The following is a 17,965-nucleotide window of genomic DNA, read 5'->3' as shown; positions in this document are numbered from 1 at the left end:
TTTGAGTCTTTTATTAGTCAAGAAATTCATTTAGGATTTTCTTGGAGGTAAAAAGACAAAAACGACTCTTTTTAATGCTTTCCCATCGGCTAATTCGTAACAGCACTGTACAGGTTATTAAAATAGTCATAACTTTTTACTCAGAAATTGGATTGACGCGAAATTGGCAGCATTGGAAAGTAGATTCAAATACCTTTAATTGGATAGGCTATGGGTCACGTAAATCTTGATATTCTAAGAGATATGGTTGTTCGAAGTTGACCCAAGTAGAATCTTACATCAAAACTTAATCGATAAGGAAACTTCAAGAACACTTATCAAGAACTCATCAAAAAACTTAAATCCTTAAATTTCAAGAACGAAATTATGCTGAATAAATCATGATTAGTGTGTGGGTGAACGAACCCAACACTATGGAAGCTTACATATCTGAAGGAACTAGGTTCTTGGCGAAATCTTGAATTTCTTGAACGAACGCTTGAAACTTTGAACTTTTTCTACTCTTGAATCTTCTCTCTAAAATCCTAAATGCTTTTGGGGGATGAATGAAACTAATTCTAATCAGCTTAGACTCATAAAACCTTACTAAAAATGCTTAAATCTGATTGGGTAAGGAAAATACCAAAATACCCCTCATATTTTCAAGTAACTTTTCTTAATTGGGCAGCCTGACTTCAAAAGGACATATCACACTTATCCGACCTCAAAAGTGAGCAAACTCGGTGGCGTTGGAATAATAATTCAAAGAAATTTCCTACGGTATCTTGTAGAACACCTAACTCATCATATGCTAGGAGTTATGGTCGTTTGAAGTTGACCTAAAACTCATACTTAGCTTAACTTGCCAAATTTCAGATTTTGCTATTTCTAATTTAGTTATTTTTGGAACTCAAGGTGCTACATCTAGTGACCTTAACACTCAAGAAATTTTAAATTCCTTAGTAAAATCCTACTCACAACGAAGGATGGTTCGAGTCTCAGTCTGGGTATGGAATGGGGTTACTCTTACTAAGGTCTGAGTCTAATGGTATGATCTTACTATATTCAAGTTTAACCCAAATCCTTAGGTTCTGGTTCTATACCTCTCTTTAGGGAATCTCATCCCAAGACTATTACTCTTTACCACCACATTGGGCTCATATTAAGAACCACCTAATGATTAACAACACCACATTCAAGCTTCGTACTCTAACAACTCCATGGACTCTTACTAACTAACTCCTTCGGAATCAACTAAGGGCTCTCATTTAACTATTTCTCATAGTAAAACCTCATCCTCCTTATTTACAATCTTAGATGGAATTATCACACCATCACTATCACGATAAGAACATCAACCTCCTCTTTCTAACATCACTCCATTACTAAAAGGACCTCTAAAAAGATATCCCCAAACTCTTTGGAACTCATTACTATCTTATTCTCAAAACACTTGACTTGATTTTTCATCTTATCATCTCCCCCTTAGGTCTAAGCTGACACTGTTATGCCATAATTTTAACATCTTTAGCAAAATCACTTTTTGAAATGTTCAAAGTATAAAACAATTTGAGAAAAATACTTAGAAAGAGTCGCCACTTAATTTTGTAAAGAAATTAAGAAAACTTAATTTAAAAAGACTCTAACAGATTAAGTCTTAATAAATTTAGAGAAAATGGGTAAGAGGTTCTTATTTACACTTCAAGAAGGTTTTTAAGGCATTTGAAGCGCCCGCTAACACGCGGTTATCCTACGACTTAGATTAAATACATTTTGACTATTTTTTAGAAAAAAGATTAACTTGAGGAAATAGTTAAACAAAAAAAATTATTATTTTTTTAAGAAAAGAGGATATTAATTGAAATATTTGAATCAAATTGCAAGTAAATAGAATTTTACCAAAACTAGATTAATTAGAATTTTTTTTTTAATCATCTTAATAATAATTTGAACAAATTTGATTAATTAAAGCATGAAAAACTATTTTAAATAAATAAAAAAGTTTTGACTAAAGATAAAAAATAAAAATACAAGAGTTGATAAAAAATGAATTATATTAAAATAAACTAACATAAAAAATATAGTTCATCTTTTGGGGAATTCAACTAGGTTGTTTAAAGTTAGAGTTAATAAAAAAAATTAACAATAAATAATCACGATTAACCTTTTTTGGGCCAAACTCGTTGCTGATTTGGGCTTTGGCCCATGTATACGAGATATGTATACAGTCCATTTTTTAGCTTCCGAGACCTGTTCATCAACTTCGCAATTTGCTATGGGGCGGACTCGAGAGGAAAACAAATATTTGGGGGGCCTTTAAGGTCCATCCGAAATGCAAGGAGGAGGAGAGTCCATCATGGACTCAAAGCATATTCACATGCAACAGAAAGATAGACACATAAGTAAGGATCATAATAATTCAATTGAAAAATACAAGGAGAGTGGCAACAAACCGCTATTGACATCAACTTCATTACCACATAACTCAATTATTTCAAACAATATCAAGTGAAGTATCTCAATCTCAACATAATAAATAAACTTGAAGCTAGAACAATACAATCACTCTAACAAAAATGTAAATTCGTATCAATGAACCAATATTGCTACAACGCGTTGGAGAAAAACCACAAACTAGGCCAAAAGAAATAAAATAAACAAGCCCCCTAGACATGGTAACCAGCAGCACTAGATGGCAAGTGTGTTTTCTACAATGAAATAAAGGATGAGGGTCCATTCTTTCCTAATAACTAAAGAAACATAAACGGCCCCCACTTGGCAGAAGAAACAAGCATATATTAATTGGTTATTTGAACAATAACAAATACACTAGAGAGGATTACATTTAAGCTTATCACCAGGGGGCTTTTCTAAGGATAAAAGCACAGTACAACACATCAAACTAATTTAAGGATACACATATACCCAAGGAACTTGGAAAGAAACTTCAAAGAAATAAAATCAGGCCACATAAACCCACTAAATGATGCTACTGATTTTAAATATTAAGATTTACCACGGCTAACCTTCAGTCCGACCAAGAACTAAACAAGCTATCTTTTAACCAAAACTAAACATTTAAAACTTGAAAACTCAAAGGATTAGATCGCAATCAGAAACAATAGACAAAAATACATAATGACTAAGTTAGAAGATACAACTACCAATAGATGAGTCACAATACTTAGTTTGCAAGTAACGAGAGTAAAAACAATCTATTTATCAGATTATGGAAATCAAAATCATCTATAGAAGATGATTTCGGACTTCATGATTGAACCGCAACTCTCACAGTTTACCTGACGGGATCAACAATAAAACTAAAAGAAAATAGGAAGAAATCGATTCAACGAAAAGAAAATAGGCATCCGGCGCGGGGTATTGTTCACGCCGTTTGAAGCTGCACTGATGTTGACGTTGTCAGGGCTCTCTGCGATTTGGTGGGATTTTCCAGGTTTGCTGGGATTTTCGCGTGAAGAAGAAGCATGTGTAGGGGTCGGTCGGGTTTGGCTGTATCGTTGTTGGGCTGGGAATGTTGTAATGTATGGGGAAAAAATGGGTTGGGCGAATTGGAAAACAAAAGGGGATTGCTGAAAAAAAGGAAATGGGTTGGAAAAAGTCGGCCCACCTTTGGGTCTTTGGAATTGTTGCTTGTAATGGTGGGCTGCTGATAGAGTTGTAATGGGCTGCTGATTATGAGTTAAGAAGGGGAGTGAAAAGATTGCCAATTGAATTTAAGAAGTGAACCAAATTGAGTTGATTTGCAAATTCGGTTTAAAGTTTGTATAAGATGAATTAATATTAATTAATTAACGAGCTTTTTAATCTTAATGAAATAAAATAATTAACTTAATTATAAACTATTAACTAAAAAATATATGCCAACTTAAAGTAAACTAATTTAATAAAATATTCAACTAAAAAATAAAAAATCCTTTTGGGATAATTTTCGAATATTTAAAAATATACTAATTATGTACGTAATTATATAAAACACATATATTATTTAAAAAATATAAAAATGATACAACTATTTAAAATAGCTTCAAAACTATATTTATTTATTTTGAAATTTTATAAAACTAAGTATTTTAAATAGTTTGAAATTGAAGAAGCTCGATAATTAATACACAATGTAGAGGTCCAAAATTGGGTGTCAACAGACACTTGAAAGCTATGGACATATTCCTTCAGCTCTAAATTGGTCTACATCTCCTTTTACTCTAACATTCAGGAGAAGTTTATCTCATGACTACCTGACTCTGAATAGGCAGATACTAAGACCTCTTTCTAAGGTGTTTCTCTTAACCTCTTCTGATTACATACCCTCTCGGTACTCCTCTTAATACTCTTATTACTCTTGTCACTTAGCCACACTTCACTGCCCTTATCTAAAGGTTAGGGTCTCTCACTTGTACCATTCATATTTTTTGCAGCTTATCACCTCAATTCCTCACCTACTTTATGTCAAGTCTTCTAGATCAAATCTTAAGACTAACGTCATCACCCTCATGTTGCCATTCTTTTGATCATGACACTCATCTCAAATTCGAGCTTAATGTTCATTACTAAACCCAAATATCAATACTATTGCTCGCCTACTATACTATACCTCATTACTTAATCAGTTCTATAACCTTTCGAACATCATGAACATCTCAAACATATCATAAGCCTAGCTAGATCTATCACCTCATGAATACTCATGCTCTTCTATTCAACACTTACACCTGGTCATTTCCTACACAATGACACTTCATCACCAACTCCTTTCTAGCTACAACACAATTTACCTCCTATGATGGAATCTTCACAACTCATCACTTTTTAGTCTACCCATAAGGTAAAACTCTTCATTAGTAACTTACCGAGTGCATGCCTATAATAACATAGCTTGCCTCATTACTATCTCCTTTTCTAGGATTACTAAACCTCTACATACTTTCCTCTAACTCTATGCTCTTTCACTACTACTTCTCATGATCTCGTAACTCAAGCTACCTTTTCGGGTGAAAATCTTACCCAAGCTCTAAACATACTTCTTAAAAAGGATCTCAGCTGAATCAAGGGTTAAGGAAAAGAGTACAACTCGCTTTTAGCTCAAACACATGATTCATATAATTATGGGTGCATTTCTCTGAAACTGAACACTTACTAACTTATGGGCTTCTTTCAAGCCCTTCTAGAATCTCATGACTTCCTCAAGATTTTTTCTATGAACAACTCATCGACAAAGGAATGACTTTTCTGTTCAACCACCTCTAGTATAAGAAGTAGTCAAATGAATATGAGAAACGCACGAGTATGAGTAAATCTCTATGACTTAGCTCTATTGCATAATTAAGAGTATGAAAGAAAGGAAACTTTTCTTAAATGTCTGCAGTCCCTCATTTATAGAAGTAGGGACCTCACAACCATACATAATACGTTACTGACACGGCTTCATAGACACCCTAGGACACTTTAACTCTGTGCTTTGATACCAAATTTGTCATGACCCGAGCCTACACACTGGACGTGGCCAGCACTCGAGAACCATTGTTGGTCCCCAAGCGAACCCTCATCCTGGTTGACTACAAGCGGAAGACTAACTTAAGCATACAAAGCTTAAAACAGAATAAAATTCATTGAAACTCAAATAATTAACTCTGAATATAATCGTATATTCAACTAGCCAAAACTAGGCAACTCAAGTCTTTAAAACATTTAACAAGATAAATGAAACCGACTTCTGAAACTATATTGTCTATCTATGAAGCCTCTAATCGACAAAGATGGAATTCGGTACAAGACCCACGACATCCTAACAAGTGATATAATTTAAAGTACAAGTGGAACCCTCCGAAAGCAAGGAGGCTCACCATAACTCGAACTACATGTGGTATCAACGAAGCGTCTGTTGATGACCCTGAATACATGTATCTACATCATGAAATGATGCAAGCTAAATAGCTCAATAGGTGGAATGTACGAGCATGTAAGGGGAATTATAAAGCATAAACATAGGCTTGAACTTGATAAAAAGGAAACATACTTACCTCTTCTGAACTCACTCAACTCAACTCTACTTAAGAATAAGATACTCAACTCAAAGATAAAATATTCAACTCAGTGAAATAAGGCTGAACTCAATAATAATATATTCAACTCAAGGAAATAAGGCTGGACTCAATATTAAGATATTCAACTCAGTGAAGTAAGACTCAACTCAATAATAAGACACTCGACTCTTGGTACTCAAACTCTGGATACTTAACTCCGGATACCCAACTCAATATAAAGCAACAATAAAAGAAACAATATATGGAAAGCTTTTAAAACAGTAGAAAGTAACTCAACGTATTAAAGAATACAATATACTCAGTTTGTATGCAAGGATACAATATAAACTCTGTTTGTATATGAAAATACAAGTAAACTCTGTGTATATAAAAATACAAATATCTCTGTGGGAATTTCTTTAACCGATAATCATCATTATGAGTTATGTGATAATACAACGTCTCACCCACGCGGCCAGAATTGTCCTATACTTTGCCAAGGTATAAGACCTACTTACTAAGTGGATCCACTAGTCTATGCTACAATGCATTAAGGAATCATCTAAAAAGTATGACCCTTTCTACCCACGTTAGCCACATGGTTTATGGGGGCTATGAGTTATCTGAACTCTCCCCCATATCGGTGCTCAATACTACTCCCAAAATATACTAGCTCATATGTTTAAAAACATAACTCTTATTGTGGTTTGAGATCATTACTCAAAAATCTTTCTCTTAAAAGAGATGGTACTCAAACTACTCAAAACTCTTTTGAAAATCTCAATTTCCTATCATCTTAAATGTGAAAAAATTTACTCTTGGGAATACTTTGTACTCATATATCATTTTAAAGAAAATGAACTCAACTCTACTTTTTCTCAAAAATATTTCAAAATCATATTATAATATGGTCATTGATGACTTGGGAAGTCATACTGCATAAACATTGATGGTATATCTAAATACCATGCTGCTTATACATTGATGACATACTCGATTGTCATACTAATCATGCTTTAGAAAACTCTTTTCTCAAAACTCATCTTTACTTTCTCAAAACTCAGTTTAAGAACTCAAGTGTTGGTGTTAAAAAAGCTTTTTAAAATTTATAACTCAAATCAAAGGGTTCATGGGGAATTATGAACATCAACGACTCAACTCAAGGATCTTAATAGAAATAAAGTACCTTAGTACTCCGAACTCAAGACTCAATGATACTACTCATCTCTAGACTACTCGACTCATAAGGTTCATGCAAAATTATGGGCATGAACAACTCAACTCAAAGACTTCATGGGTAACATATAATAGTCCCATGATTAGGAATATAATCTCAAAGGGATTTGAAACTCAATACTCAAGACTTAGAACTTGAAGTTACTACTCCTCTCAAAGATACTCAACTTATGGAGTTCATGCGGAATTTATGGGCATGAACGACTCGACTCAAGGGTCAAAATATCAATAAGGAACTCATTTATACGACTCTTCTCATTCTCATACTTACTCAAAACTTAACTCAAATCGATGATGGATCTCAAAGGATTCACAATTGAACTCAAAGGCTTCCTTGAACTCTACTCTTAACTCTCTCTTGAATGTGAATTATGAATTCAAGAGTTATGATTCGTGATATGAAGGATCTCAATAACAATATAGCAATTTGATAATTAGGAATCGAACTTTTATAAAAAACATGAACTTAGGAACTCAAAATAAACTTATCTCAACAATACTCAAATCTAGGGGTAGAATCCTAGATTTCTCTTTTACTGATTTGAAAGTAGATGTAGGCCGTGAGGACAAACTATTCCAACACTATGATAACCTTACATACCTAGAAGAACAAGGTTCTTGAAGAATCTTGGAGAAGAACTTGATTAGAACCTTGAAACGCTAGCTTGAAGGTAAACGATCAAGAAAATGTTTCTTTAGATTCTTGAATTAGTTTCTTGAAATCTCTATGGCCAAGAATTATGATTTTCATTAGTGATCATAATTGTATATAGGAATTTGAGTTGAAAAAAATGGAATTCTTGTAGAAAGACTTACCTTGAAGAAGAATCTTGAAAAAGATTGAAAGAATCTTGAATGGGATCTTCTACGTTGAATTTTTCCTTAGGGTTTTGTCTTACGGTTTGAGATAGAAGAGAATGATGGATTAAAAGATGAAAATCTGATTGTTTTGAGCCTTTTATTAGTCAAGAAATTCATTTAGGGTTTTCTTGGAGGTAAAAAGACAAAAACGACTCTTTTTAATGTTTTCCCGTCGGCTAATTCGTAACAGCACTGTTTAGGTTACTAAAATAGTCATAACTTTTTATTCAGAAATTGGATTGACGCGAAATTGACAGCGTTGGAAAGTAGATTCAAATACCTTTAATTGGATAACTTATGGCTCACGTAAAGCTTTATATTCTAAGAGATATGGTCGTTCGAAGTTGACCCAAGTAGAATCTTATATCAAAACTTAATCGATAAGAAAACTTCAAGAACACTTATCAAGAACTCATCAAAAACTTTAATCCTTAAATTTCAAGAATGAAATTACGCTGAATAAATCATGATTGACGTGTGGGAGAACGAACCTAACACTATGGAAGCTTAAATACCTCAAGGAACTAGGTTATTGGTGAAATCTTGAATTTCATGAACGAACGCTTGAAACTTTGAACTTTTTCTCCTCTTGAATCTTCTCTCTAAATCCATAAACGATTTTGGGGATTAATGAAACTAATTCTAATCAGCTTAGACTCCTAAAACCTACTAAAAACTGTTAAATCCGATTGGGTAAGGAAAAGACCAAAATACCCCTCATTTTCGGGTAACTTTCCTTAATTGGACAGTCTGACTTCAAAAGGGCATATCTCACTCATCCGACCTCGAAACTGAGCAAACTTGGTGGCGTTTGAAAGATAATTCAAAGATATTTCCTACGGTATCCTATAGCACACCTAACTCATCATGTGCTAGGAGTTATGATCGTTTGAAGTTGACCAAAAACTCATACTTTACTTAACTTGCCAAATTGCAGATTTTGCTATTTCTAATTTAGTTCCTTTTGGAACTCAAGGTGCTACATCTAGTGACCTTAACACTGAGGAAATTTTAAATTCCTTAGTAAAATTCTACTCATAACGAAGGATGATTCGAGTCTCAGTTTGAAAAAATTTCTAGGGTGTTACAGCAACAATGTTACGAAAACATGATAATCTGAGTAAGAACACTATAACAGCTAAATCACAACAATTCTCCAAAGTTCAAGAAACCCTACGCCTAAACAATATGCAGGGAATCAAGAATCTGACTGAATTCTAGGGACCTAGTGGATGAAAAGAACCCACTAGTGAAATCCCACATACCTAGTGAAATCTTTCGATTTTGGGGATAGAACTGAAGAAAACGGTTGTGTTCTTAGAAGGGTTTGGGTCGCCTCTTTCCTTTTCTTTTCGTTCTAAGTTTGATGAATTTGGTGAATGAAATACTTAGGGTAAGTTCTGACTAAGTTACTAGGTTCAAACTGACCAAAACTACGTAGTTTAAGGGTCCAACGCATAGGGAAAAAGACCAAAATGACCCCACTTAAAATCTGACAGGGCCTTTCTACAGAGCCACTGCAGACCGTCGTTGGGACCATGGCCCGTCAAGTGGGTCGTGGTTCTGGCCATGGTCTACTGCACTGTTCTGGGAGGCCCCTCTATAGTCCACTTCACAGACTGTGTAGAGGACCACGAACCGTGAAAGTCACAGTGGTTCTCTATTTGCGGATGGGGTCTATTGGTCCTGGATGACAGACCCCTCCACAGCCCGTCATTGGGACCACGTCCCGTGACCCCTTAGCCCTGATGACACTGTCTGGCTTTCACGAGCCTCCCCACGGCTCGTGGGGTGGTCCACAGCCTGTGAAGGGTCCCGTGGTCCACCATTTCTTGGTAGGTGTGAACCAGGTAAAGGTCGATAGACCGTGGTTCCTTTCACGGTCCGTGAACCCTGTCGTGGTTCACCTATTTTTCTGTTGTTCTGGTCTGATAAGTTCTAAGGTGTTACAATTGTATCATCAAAACGATATAATATAATACAACACAACACAATATAATACAATATATTATGAAATCATATGCATTACTAACCATCGAAACATAAATTCAAAATATATAAAAACCACTTGTTATACCCCATTTTAACCGGGTCAAAATAGTGTACAATATTTTGGTGATTCCAAAGTTAATAACTACGTCAAGAAGTCGCCACCTAATTAATTACGGTGAATTAGGGCACCTAAATTGATTAAAGTCATGTCTAAAGTTAAACTTCATTTTAAGGTCTACTAATCATAAGATTCTAGGTAAGGGTTCAACTAATCTAAAGGGAAGGGGTTAGGCATCCTTTAAGATCCATTAAAAATGGTTAACCGGTCAAACTTAATTAATTAATTAGGCTAAGTGTAAGAAGGTAAAATTTATTTATAAAAGCTAACTTTTAGAAAAAACTTTAGATTCAATAATTGAAAATATATTTTTTATGAAAAATGCGTATAGTTGGAAATGTGATGAAACTCGTGAGATGGTCTTATGTTTGTATAAAACTTTACTTGTTGAAATGAAATGAAGCTTGAATTGTTAGAAAACTAATTGCATTATTTATATCTAGATGATTATCTTATGTGATAGAATAATAATAGCAAAATAATGTTAACTAAACAAAAAAAAAAGTTATAAGCAGCCAAATCACATAATTAAAATAAAATGTCAGTCACACTAATAAACAAGCAATAAAGAAAATAGGATAAACCAAAATCATTTTTTGACTTTGGTAAAGGAATGACATTTCGGGATTTGCCGTTTTGGCACATCCCTCTTCATTTCTGTCTGGATGTGTTTCTATGGAGCAACGAGAGACACAAGTGAAGATTTAATACACGCTTCGAGTCTTGCGATAGCATTGAGTCTTAAAGTGAGACTCTTCAACTCCGATTTTCATGCAAACAAAGAAAAAGGAGAATGAAGGAGTTAGAACAATGATTTATCTCTTAATAACAGCAAAAAATTATACAATGTAATAAAAACTAGAATTCCATCAATATTCAACATATATTTATGGTAAACAAAGAGGTTACATAACGGTTACACATATATTAGCAATTTGGCATAGTTTGATAGTAACAAAATGTTTTTTAACTCCCAACAATAAGTATTAAATACAACTTAAGCTTTACTGTAACAAATATTTCATTTAGCATTAATAAACTATCACATCTTTGTTACTAAAATAGGAACTGAAATAAAGAATCCAAAACAGTGAACTTAATTATGAGAAAATCCAACCAACATGCCGCTTAAAACTTTTGTGAACCAAGTTCTCACAAACTAGTGATTAAAACGAAATAAAATCAAGATTTGTGAGTGACAAGTATATTTAGAACCAACAAGAAATATTTTTAGCCGAAACTGGACGATTTACAATAGGTTTCTAATTAACAAGACTTTACTAAAAAAAATCAACAGACTCAAATAGAAAGGTATATATGATGAAACACAAGCCTTGAACTATATATAAACATTTGTCACTTCCATACAGAATAACAAAAGACTAACACCAAGATGCTGAACAAAATGATAAAATATAAGTGAATGTATATGGATGTATTTATAAGTGAATAGAAAGGTTATGGTTTTTGTTGAGCAGGAATCTTGAGTTTCAGATTTTTGAACATTGGTCAAGAGACGCATTCAAATTTGAACGTTGGAAATTTGGAAGATATTGGCAATCTTCATGTGATTGAGACAGACGAACGAAAATAGAGACAAAAATCAAGCATGAGAAGAGAAACGACAACTTCTGTACATGGTTGATAAACTTTTCTTTTGCTGAAAATGGAAGGAGGCGTGGGAATTTGCTGTTGTGCTGAGAATTTTGAATTAGGGTTGAAGGTGTGAAAGGTATTTTTGAATTATTGATAAATTCATATATGGGCTGACTGATCATTTGGATTAATGGGTAGACGGGCTGCTACTTTTGGGCTGGAAATTGGACAGATTGACATTAAATAAATTAAAAATTAGGCAAATGACATAGAATAAGAAAGAAATTACTTCATTTCCCTACTCTTTCATTAATTACCAAAAATTCCTTTTTTTAGTGTTTTTCGGATACATAATATAGCAGTGTGGATACTTAATATAGCAGCGCGGATACTTTAATTAATAACAGACGGATACTTAAATTATTAAGTTGTTAGCAGCACGGATACTTAATTAACGGGAGGATGCATAATATAGCAGTGCGGATACTTTAATTTATAACGGGCGGATACTTAATTTATTAAGTTGTTAGCAGCACAGATACTTAATTAACAGGCAGATGCATAATATTGCAGCGCGGATACTTTAATTAATAACGGGCAGATACTTAAACTAATAAAGTATCTGGTTAAGTTGAATTGGGGGAAAATAAGGGATTTTTGTATTTTAGTAAAAGAGTAGGGAAATATTGAGAATAGGTAAAGAAGTGTTGTGTATTTAAGTAATTTTTCCTTAAATAAAAGGCTGAAAATTTGATCCATTTTGAGATTCAATTGCCCAACTTTCATGGCTTTTCTTTCTTTAAATTAACTCGTTTGAGCTTCTATAATATATATTACGTAAAAGTTTAGAAAGTAAGAAACTTAAAATACATACTATTTTAAACAAGACGACATTTAAGTAATAATAGTAATATAATTTTAAAATAGAAAGATCATAAAAAAAAATAGTGAATTATAAAGTATTCGACTTATTAGCAATTTAGAAGCTCAACGAAATAAATTAGAAGAAAGGAGGGATAAAATTTGGTGTCAACACCATTCATATATTTTTTAATAAAAACAATACATTACAATACAATGCAACACAATACAATACGTTATGAAATCATATGCAATAACCATTCAAATATAAATTTTCAACCACCCATGCATACGATACGTTTTATTCATAAAGAAAATACACATAAATAAATTTTCATACCCTACTAAATTTTTAAAGACGACAATAATCCTTGAGATTAACTCCATTGTTATCACCTGACATAGTATATTTATTATATTCAAGCATGTTAAAAGGCTTGAAGAGTAAAGGGTGGTCTTCATCCACTAATTCTTTTGGGGCCTTCACTGTATAATCTAGCTTTGGTAAGGAAAATAATTGAATAGATATTCTATCTTTGTCTCCTGTTGTTATTACTCTGTGTTCAGCAGATGTCAAATTATCATTTGTCCATGCCTGTATAAATCCACAACATCGATACATAAAAAGCATTAGTGATTTCTTTCACAGAGAAAGGGCAGCATCTCAAGGGATGTTAGGAAAACAATCTAATCTAATACAAAATATTAGTGATTTTTTCTCGATCAAGCCCGCATCGTAATCTATAAATCACATACAAACAATCTTATCGTTACTTCAAAACTGCTCTGATCTTAGCTTCTAGTTGGGCTTGAATAATCAATCATAAAAAGCATTAGTGATTTCTTTCACAGAGAAAGGGCAGCATCTCAAGGGATGTTAGGAAAACAATCTAATCTAATCTAATACAAAATATTAGTGATTTTTTCTCGATCAAGCCCGCATCGTAATCTATAAATCACATACAAACAATCTTATCGTTACTTCAAAACTGCTCTGATCTTAGCTTCTAGTTGGGCTTGAATAATCAATCATAAAAAGCATTAGTGATTTCTTTCACAGCATCTCAAGGGATGTTAGGAAAACAATCTAATCTAATACAAAATATTAGTGATTTTTTCTCGATCAAGCCCGCATCGTAATCTATAAATCACATACAAACAATCTTATCGTTACTTCAAAACTGCTCTGATCTTAGCTTCTAGTTGGGCTTGAATAATCAATCATACAAAAAAAATCTCTATTTCTTTTATTCTCCTCTTCTATAGCATCAACCCACCCCCTCACACACAAAATAATAAAGTGTTAAGCGTCAAAAATACACATAAATAAATAATTTAGGTGTATTTTTTACCTCGGTACTCAAAAATAAATAATAACTTACCATGAAAGCATCTGCTGATAAAACAATATAGGAATTTGGTGATGTATTATTGACCTCTATCCACTCTCCATTTTTGTAGAGAACTTGCAATCCATTTTGAATTTGTTTAATTATAGTCAAGTAGCTACTATCTGTGTGGGGAGGTAATTCTGATTTATACTGCTCTTCACCTTTAATTACCTTGTAATTAGTAAATCTTGAAAAAAAAAAATTGGAATTCAAGATTTCATCAATGTAATTTTTTAGCCCAAGACTCTCCAAAACCATTTTTGTCACCATGTCATTCAATTCCATAAGTTGCTTGAAGTAGGACTTTGCCACATTGCTGCCAAATTAAAACATACAAAACTTATATAATGGTAATGCAATATTGTGATATTACTCAAAATTATGTAAGAAATACACTTAGGGTGTGTTTGGTACGAAGGAAAATGTTTTTTAATTTCCCATGTTTGGTTGACTTTAATGATTTGAAAAATGTTTTCCAAATCAACTTATTTTCCTCAAATTTAATGATTTCCCTTAAAAAAATTAAGGAAAACATTTTCGAAACCTCTACTTCATCCTTAAATTATAATATTTTTTTACCCCTACTACCAAACCAGCCCGCCACCCCTGTCAAATTTTATTTTATTTAAAAAAATTACTTTTGAAAAATATTTCAGGGTCGGAAGTCTGGCTGGGGTCCTAGGTCAGATCTCTGGGTCGGATTTTGAACGGTCATCAAGGTCATGTCCTAGTTCGGGTGTTAGGGTCGGATCCTAGATCGATTATTGAGGTTGATTTTCGGGTTAAAAGTTATTTTCCTAAAGAGTATTTTCTAGTCTTAAGCGAAAAATAAAAGATATTTTCTGGAAAAAAAATTCATTCACTAACCAAACATTAAAAAATAGTTTCTACTCATCAACCAAACATGAGAAAATAAGTTAGAAATCCACTTGCTTTCCAAGAAAACATTTTCCTTCATACCAAACACACCCTTAATATATATGTATAGATAGCTAGTATACATACTCGAGCGATGTGCGAAAAATATTAAAATGTTATTTTTAATCTTACCCCTACCCATGCCCCTACCCGACCCTCCCCATTCAAAAAAATAAATTAAAATTTTAAATTTTCTTATTTTTAAAATTTCAAAATATATTTTTATCACTACCACCAAACTAGTGACTCCATATTATTAATCTGAATCCCAAAATAAATACCGAATACATAATGAAAAAAAAAATCTCCTACAAATATATGAGCAAGAATAATTGGTGTACTAACATGACTAAAACTAAATGATATCACCTACATAAATCTTATTCTTTCAAATATCATTAATGAAAAATGACTTTCATAATACCGAACACATTATATATAATTAAAAGAAGTAATACATACCTAAAGTTAGGGTTTCCATCAGACCAAAAGGTATTGGCAAATGTTTCAACACTATTTGGGAGGACCAAATCAGCAGAGCTCACATTACCATAGAGTGGTATACCTGTAATTTTCCCATCATATATATGAAAGGGTTTTTCTCTATATTCTATCAATTTGGACAATGGAAAATCAAATACTTCTTTTAAAGTATCAAACATGCCCTCTCTAATTTCATTTGGAACTTTGTCATATATTGCTTCAAAACAACCAAATTCTTTTAAGGCTTCAAAAACTTGAACTTTTATTGATTCCCATTGTGGAGTGTTTGGTTTTAGCTCAAGATTGCAAAAATCTATGGTGGGAATCTTAACTTTGGTAGATGCCATTAATGAATAAATTAAAAAGAGAGGAAATAGGAAGAAATAAAGAAGGAGAAATACTTTACAATATGAAAATTAAAGAGGGAATAGAGATTATATATAGACAAATCACATCTATAGCCCCTCACACCTCACAAGTCACAACAATAATGTTGGTTATGGGTCAATGATTAATAAAAGACAATTTGAACTAATTGTATACATCTATAGCACCTCACAACAATATTAACCACTGAAATTTTAAACACGTTTTCATTTATGTTGGACAGCTAAATTTTTTAAAATAAAGTTCCGTTATTTTTTTCTATTTTTCAGAGCACCCAAAAAGATTAACACTCCCTCCGTCCCTAATTACTGTCCACTTTTCCTTTAATAGTTGTCCCTAATTACTTGTCCATTTTGACAAATCAAGAAAGGACAATTTTTTTTACCTATTATACCCTAAATTAAATGATTAATTACTTTGAAATATATAGAACTTTTCATCCACGTCATAATTAATAGAGGTAAAATAGTAAACTCACCACGTCATTAATTATTTTATTAATAGGTGTGTCAATTCAAAAATGGACAAGTAATTATGAACAGAGGGAGTAGTACATTAATTTTAAAGTAGGATATCAATTCGTAACGTCATTTTTGCCGCAATGATTTTAGCCATAATTGTTCAAATACCCTTTTATTTTATAAATATGGTATTTCTTAAATTTGTAATTTAGAGCAAATATATTTTTCATTTCTTAAAAAATAGTCTACAATTTGGATTTAAGAAAAAATTGTTAATTGACATTCTTTATTTTCTAGAAATGAATATTACAACTATGTGTTACTAAGAAATTAAAATATTTTCAGTTCTATAAAATTAATATTAGATCACAATGAAGATCTATACTTCCATTCAGATTGAGTAAATAAAAAAACTACTTTAGCAATCCAGAAACATATTTAGAAAAGAATATTGTGACCAAGACATAATTTGTATCTAAACATAGAAGCATGAAGAAAATTGGCATGCTGTACTAAGGGAAGGAATTGACATCTATTAGGCCTCTTTTGAAAAGTTGGCACAAAATGGCCATTTTTTACTTTTTAAGCTAATAAAAGTAGCAAATAATTACTCCAAAAATTATTTTGTAAATTCAATTTTTTTTGGAAAATTACATAAATAAACATGTTTTAATTAATTAATTACCATTACCATAAAGAAAGAAACAAAAATGTTGAGGAAGAAAGAAAATGATTGTACACACATCTATAGCACCTCACAAGTCACGACAATAATGTTGGTTATGGGTCAATGATTAATAAAAGACAATTTGAACACGTTTTCATTTATGTTGGACAGCTATATTTTTTAAAATAAAGTTCCGTTATTTTTTTTCTATTTTTCAGAGCACCCAAAAAAATTGATAGTATATTAATTTTAAAGTAGGATATCGACACTATTAAATATGTGACGAGTTTTTTTTATTTAATATTAATATTTTTTTCATTGAAAACTTATGTTATATAAATAGGTAACAAAAAAGTTATGTATATTATTTCATTTTATTTGAAAATGTTATTAGTAGATTTCTATTGAGTCGGGTCAGAACAAATATGTGTAGGCTAACTCAGCTCTATTGTTAGTTTTTCATTGAAAAATTATGTTATATAACTAGGTTAAAATAAAGTTATGTATATATATGCAGTGGCGGAGTCACCTTATCATTAGGGGGTTCATCCGAATTTCCTTTGGCGGAAAATTATATTATTTTTACATGGTTAAAATATTTTTTTATGTATATACAGTAGATGTCGAACCCCCTTTGGCTATTTCGTGTGTCTATTTCTTCAGATTTTGAACCTCCTTATTGAAAATTCTGGTTCCGCCACTGTATATATGTATTATTATTCCTATCATTTCATTTTCTGTGAAAATGTTAGTAGTAGATTTTATTGAGTCAGGTCAGAACGGACACATATAGGCTAATCAGGCTCTATTGACAAGTGTATGTCAACGTGTATGACTTAAATTCAAATTAATTAGAACCTAATTAAACGAGTGTGTTTTGGACATCGGATGGTTAGAAATTGCCTAAGATCCGACATCGGATGGTTAAAAAATACCAAAGAAATAAAGCCTTAGAAAATTAATATACCATCAAG

The 17,965-nt window shown here is 32.4% G+C and overlaps 1 protein-coding gene across 1 annotated transcript; it reads right to left on the bottom strand.

The window, feature by feature from the left end:
• Window positions 1-12,845: 12,845 nt before the first annotated feature.
• LOC125837868 (probable 2-oxoglutarate-dependent dioxygenase AOP1.2) lies at window positions 12,846-15,869 on the bottom strand. Its single transcript, XM_049516934.1, has 3 exons — window positions 15,456-15,869; window positions 14,067-14,391; window positions 12,846-13,279 (listed from the first exon to the last, which is right to left on the bottom strand). The coding sequence occupies exons 1-3, from the start codon at window positions 15,821-15,823 to the stop codon at window positions 13,037-13,039; spliced, it is 936 nt and encodes a 311-aa protein (XP_049372891.1). The 5' UTR covers window positions 15,824-15,869; the 3' UTR covers window positions 12,846-13,036.
• Between the last annotated feature and the right edge of the window lie 2,096 nt (window positions 15,870-17,965).

Source organism: Solanum verrucosum, unplaced genomic scaffold, assembly GCF_900185275.1.
Source record: "Solanum verrucosum unplaced genomic scaffold, falcon-dt-bn FXZP01000284.1, whole genome shotgun sequence".
In the NCBI taxonomy this organism is placed as follows: domain Eukaryota; kingdom Viridiplantae; phylum Streptophyta; class Magnoliopsida; order Solanales; family Solanaceae; genus Solanum; species Solanum verrucosum.
Note: the sequence above shows the minus strand (reverse complement) of the source record. Positions and strands in the feature narration are given on the sequence as shown.

Excerpts from the sequence above, each read along its gene's own strand:
- LOC125837868 (XM_049516934.1), bottom strand. The coding sequence starts at position 15,823 with ATGGCATCTACCAAAGTTAAGATTCCCACCATAGATTTTTGCAATCTT. Across the intron at positions 14,392-15,455 it reads GATGGAAACCCTAACTTTAG|CAATGTGGCAAAGTCCTACT; the intron begins GTATGTATTACT and ends TTAATTTGGCAG. Across the intron at positions 13,280-14,066 it reads TATCAGCAGATGCTTTCATG|GCATGGACAAATGATAATTT; the intron begins GTAAGTTATTAT and ends GGATTTATACAG.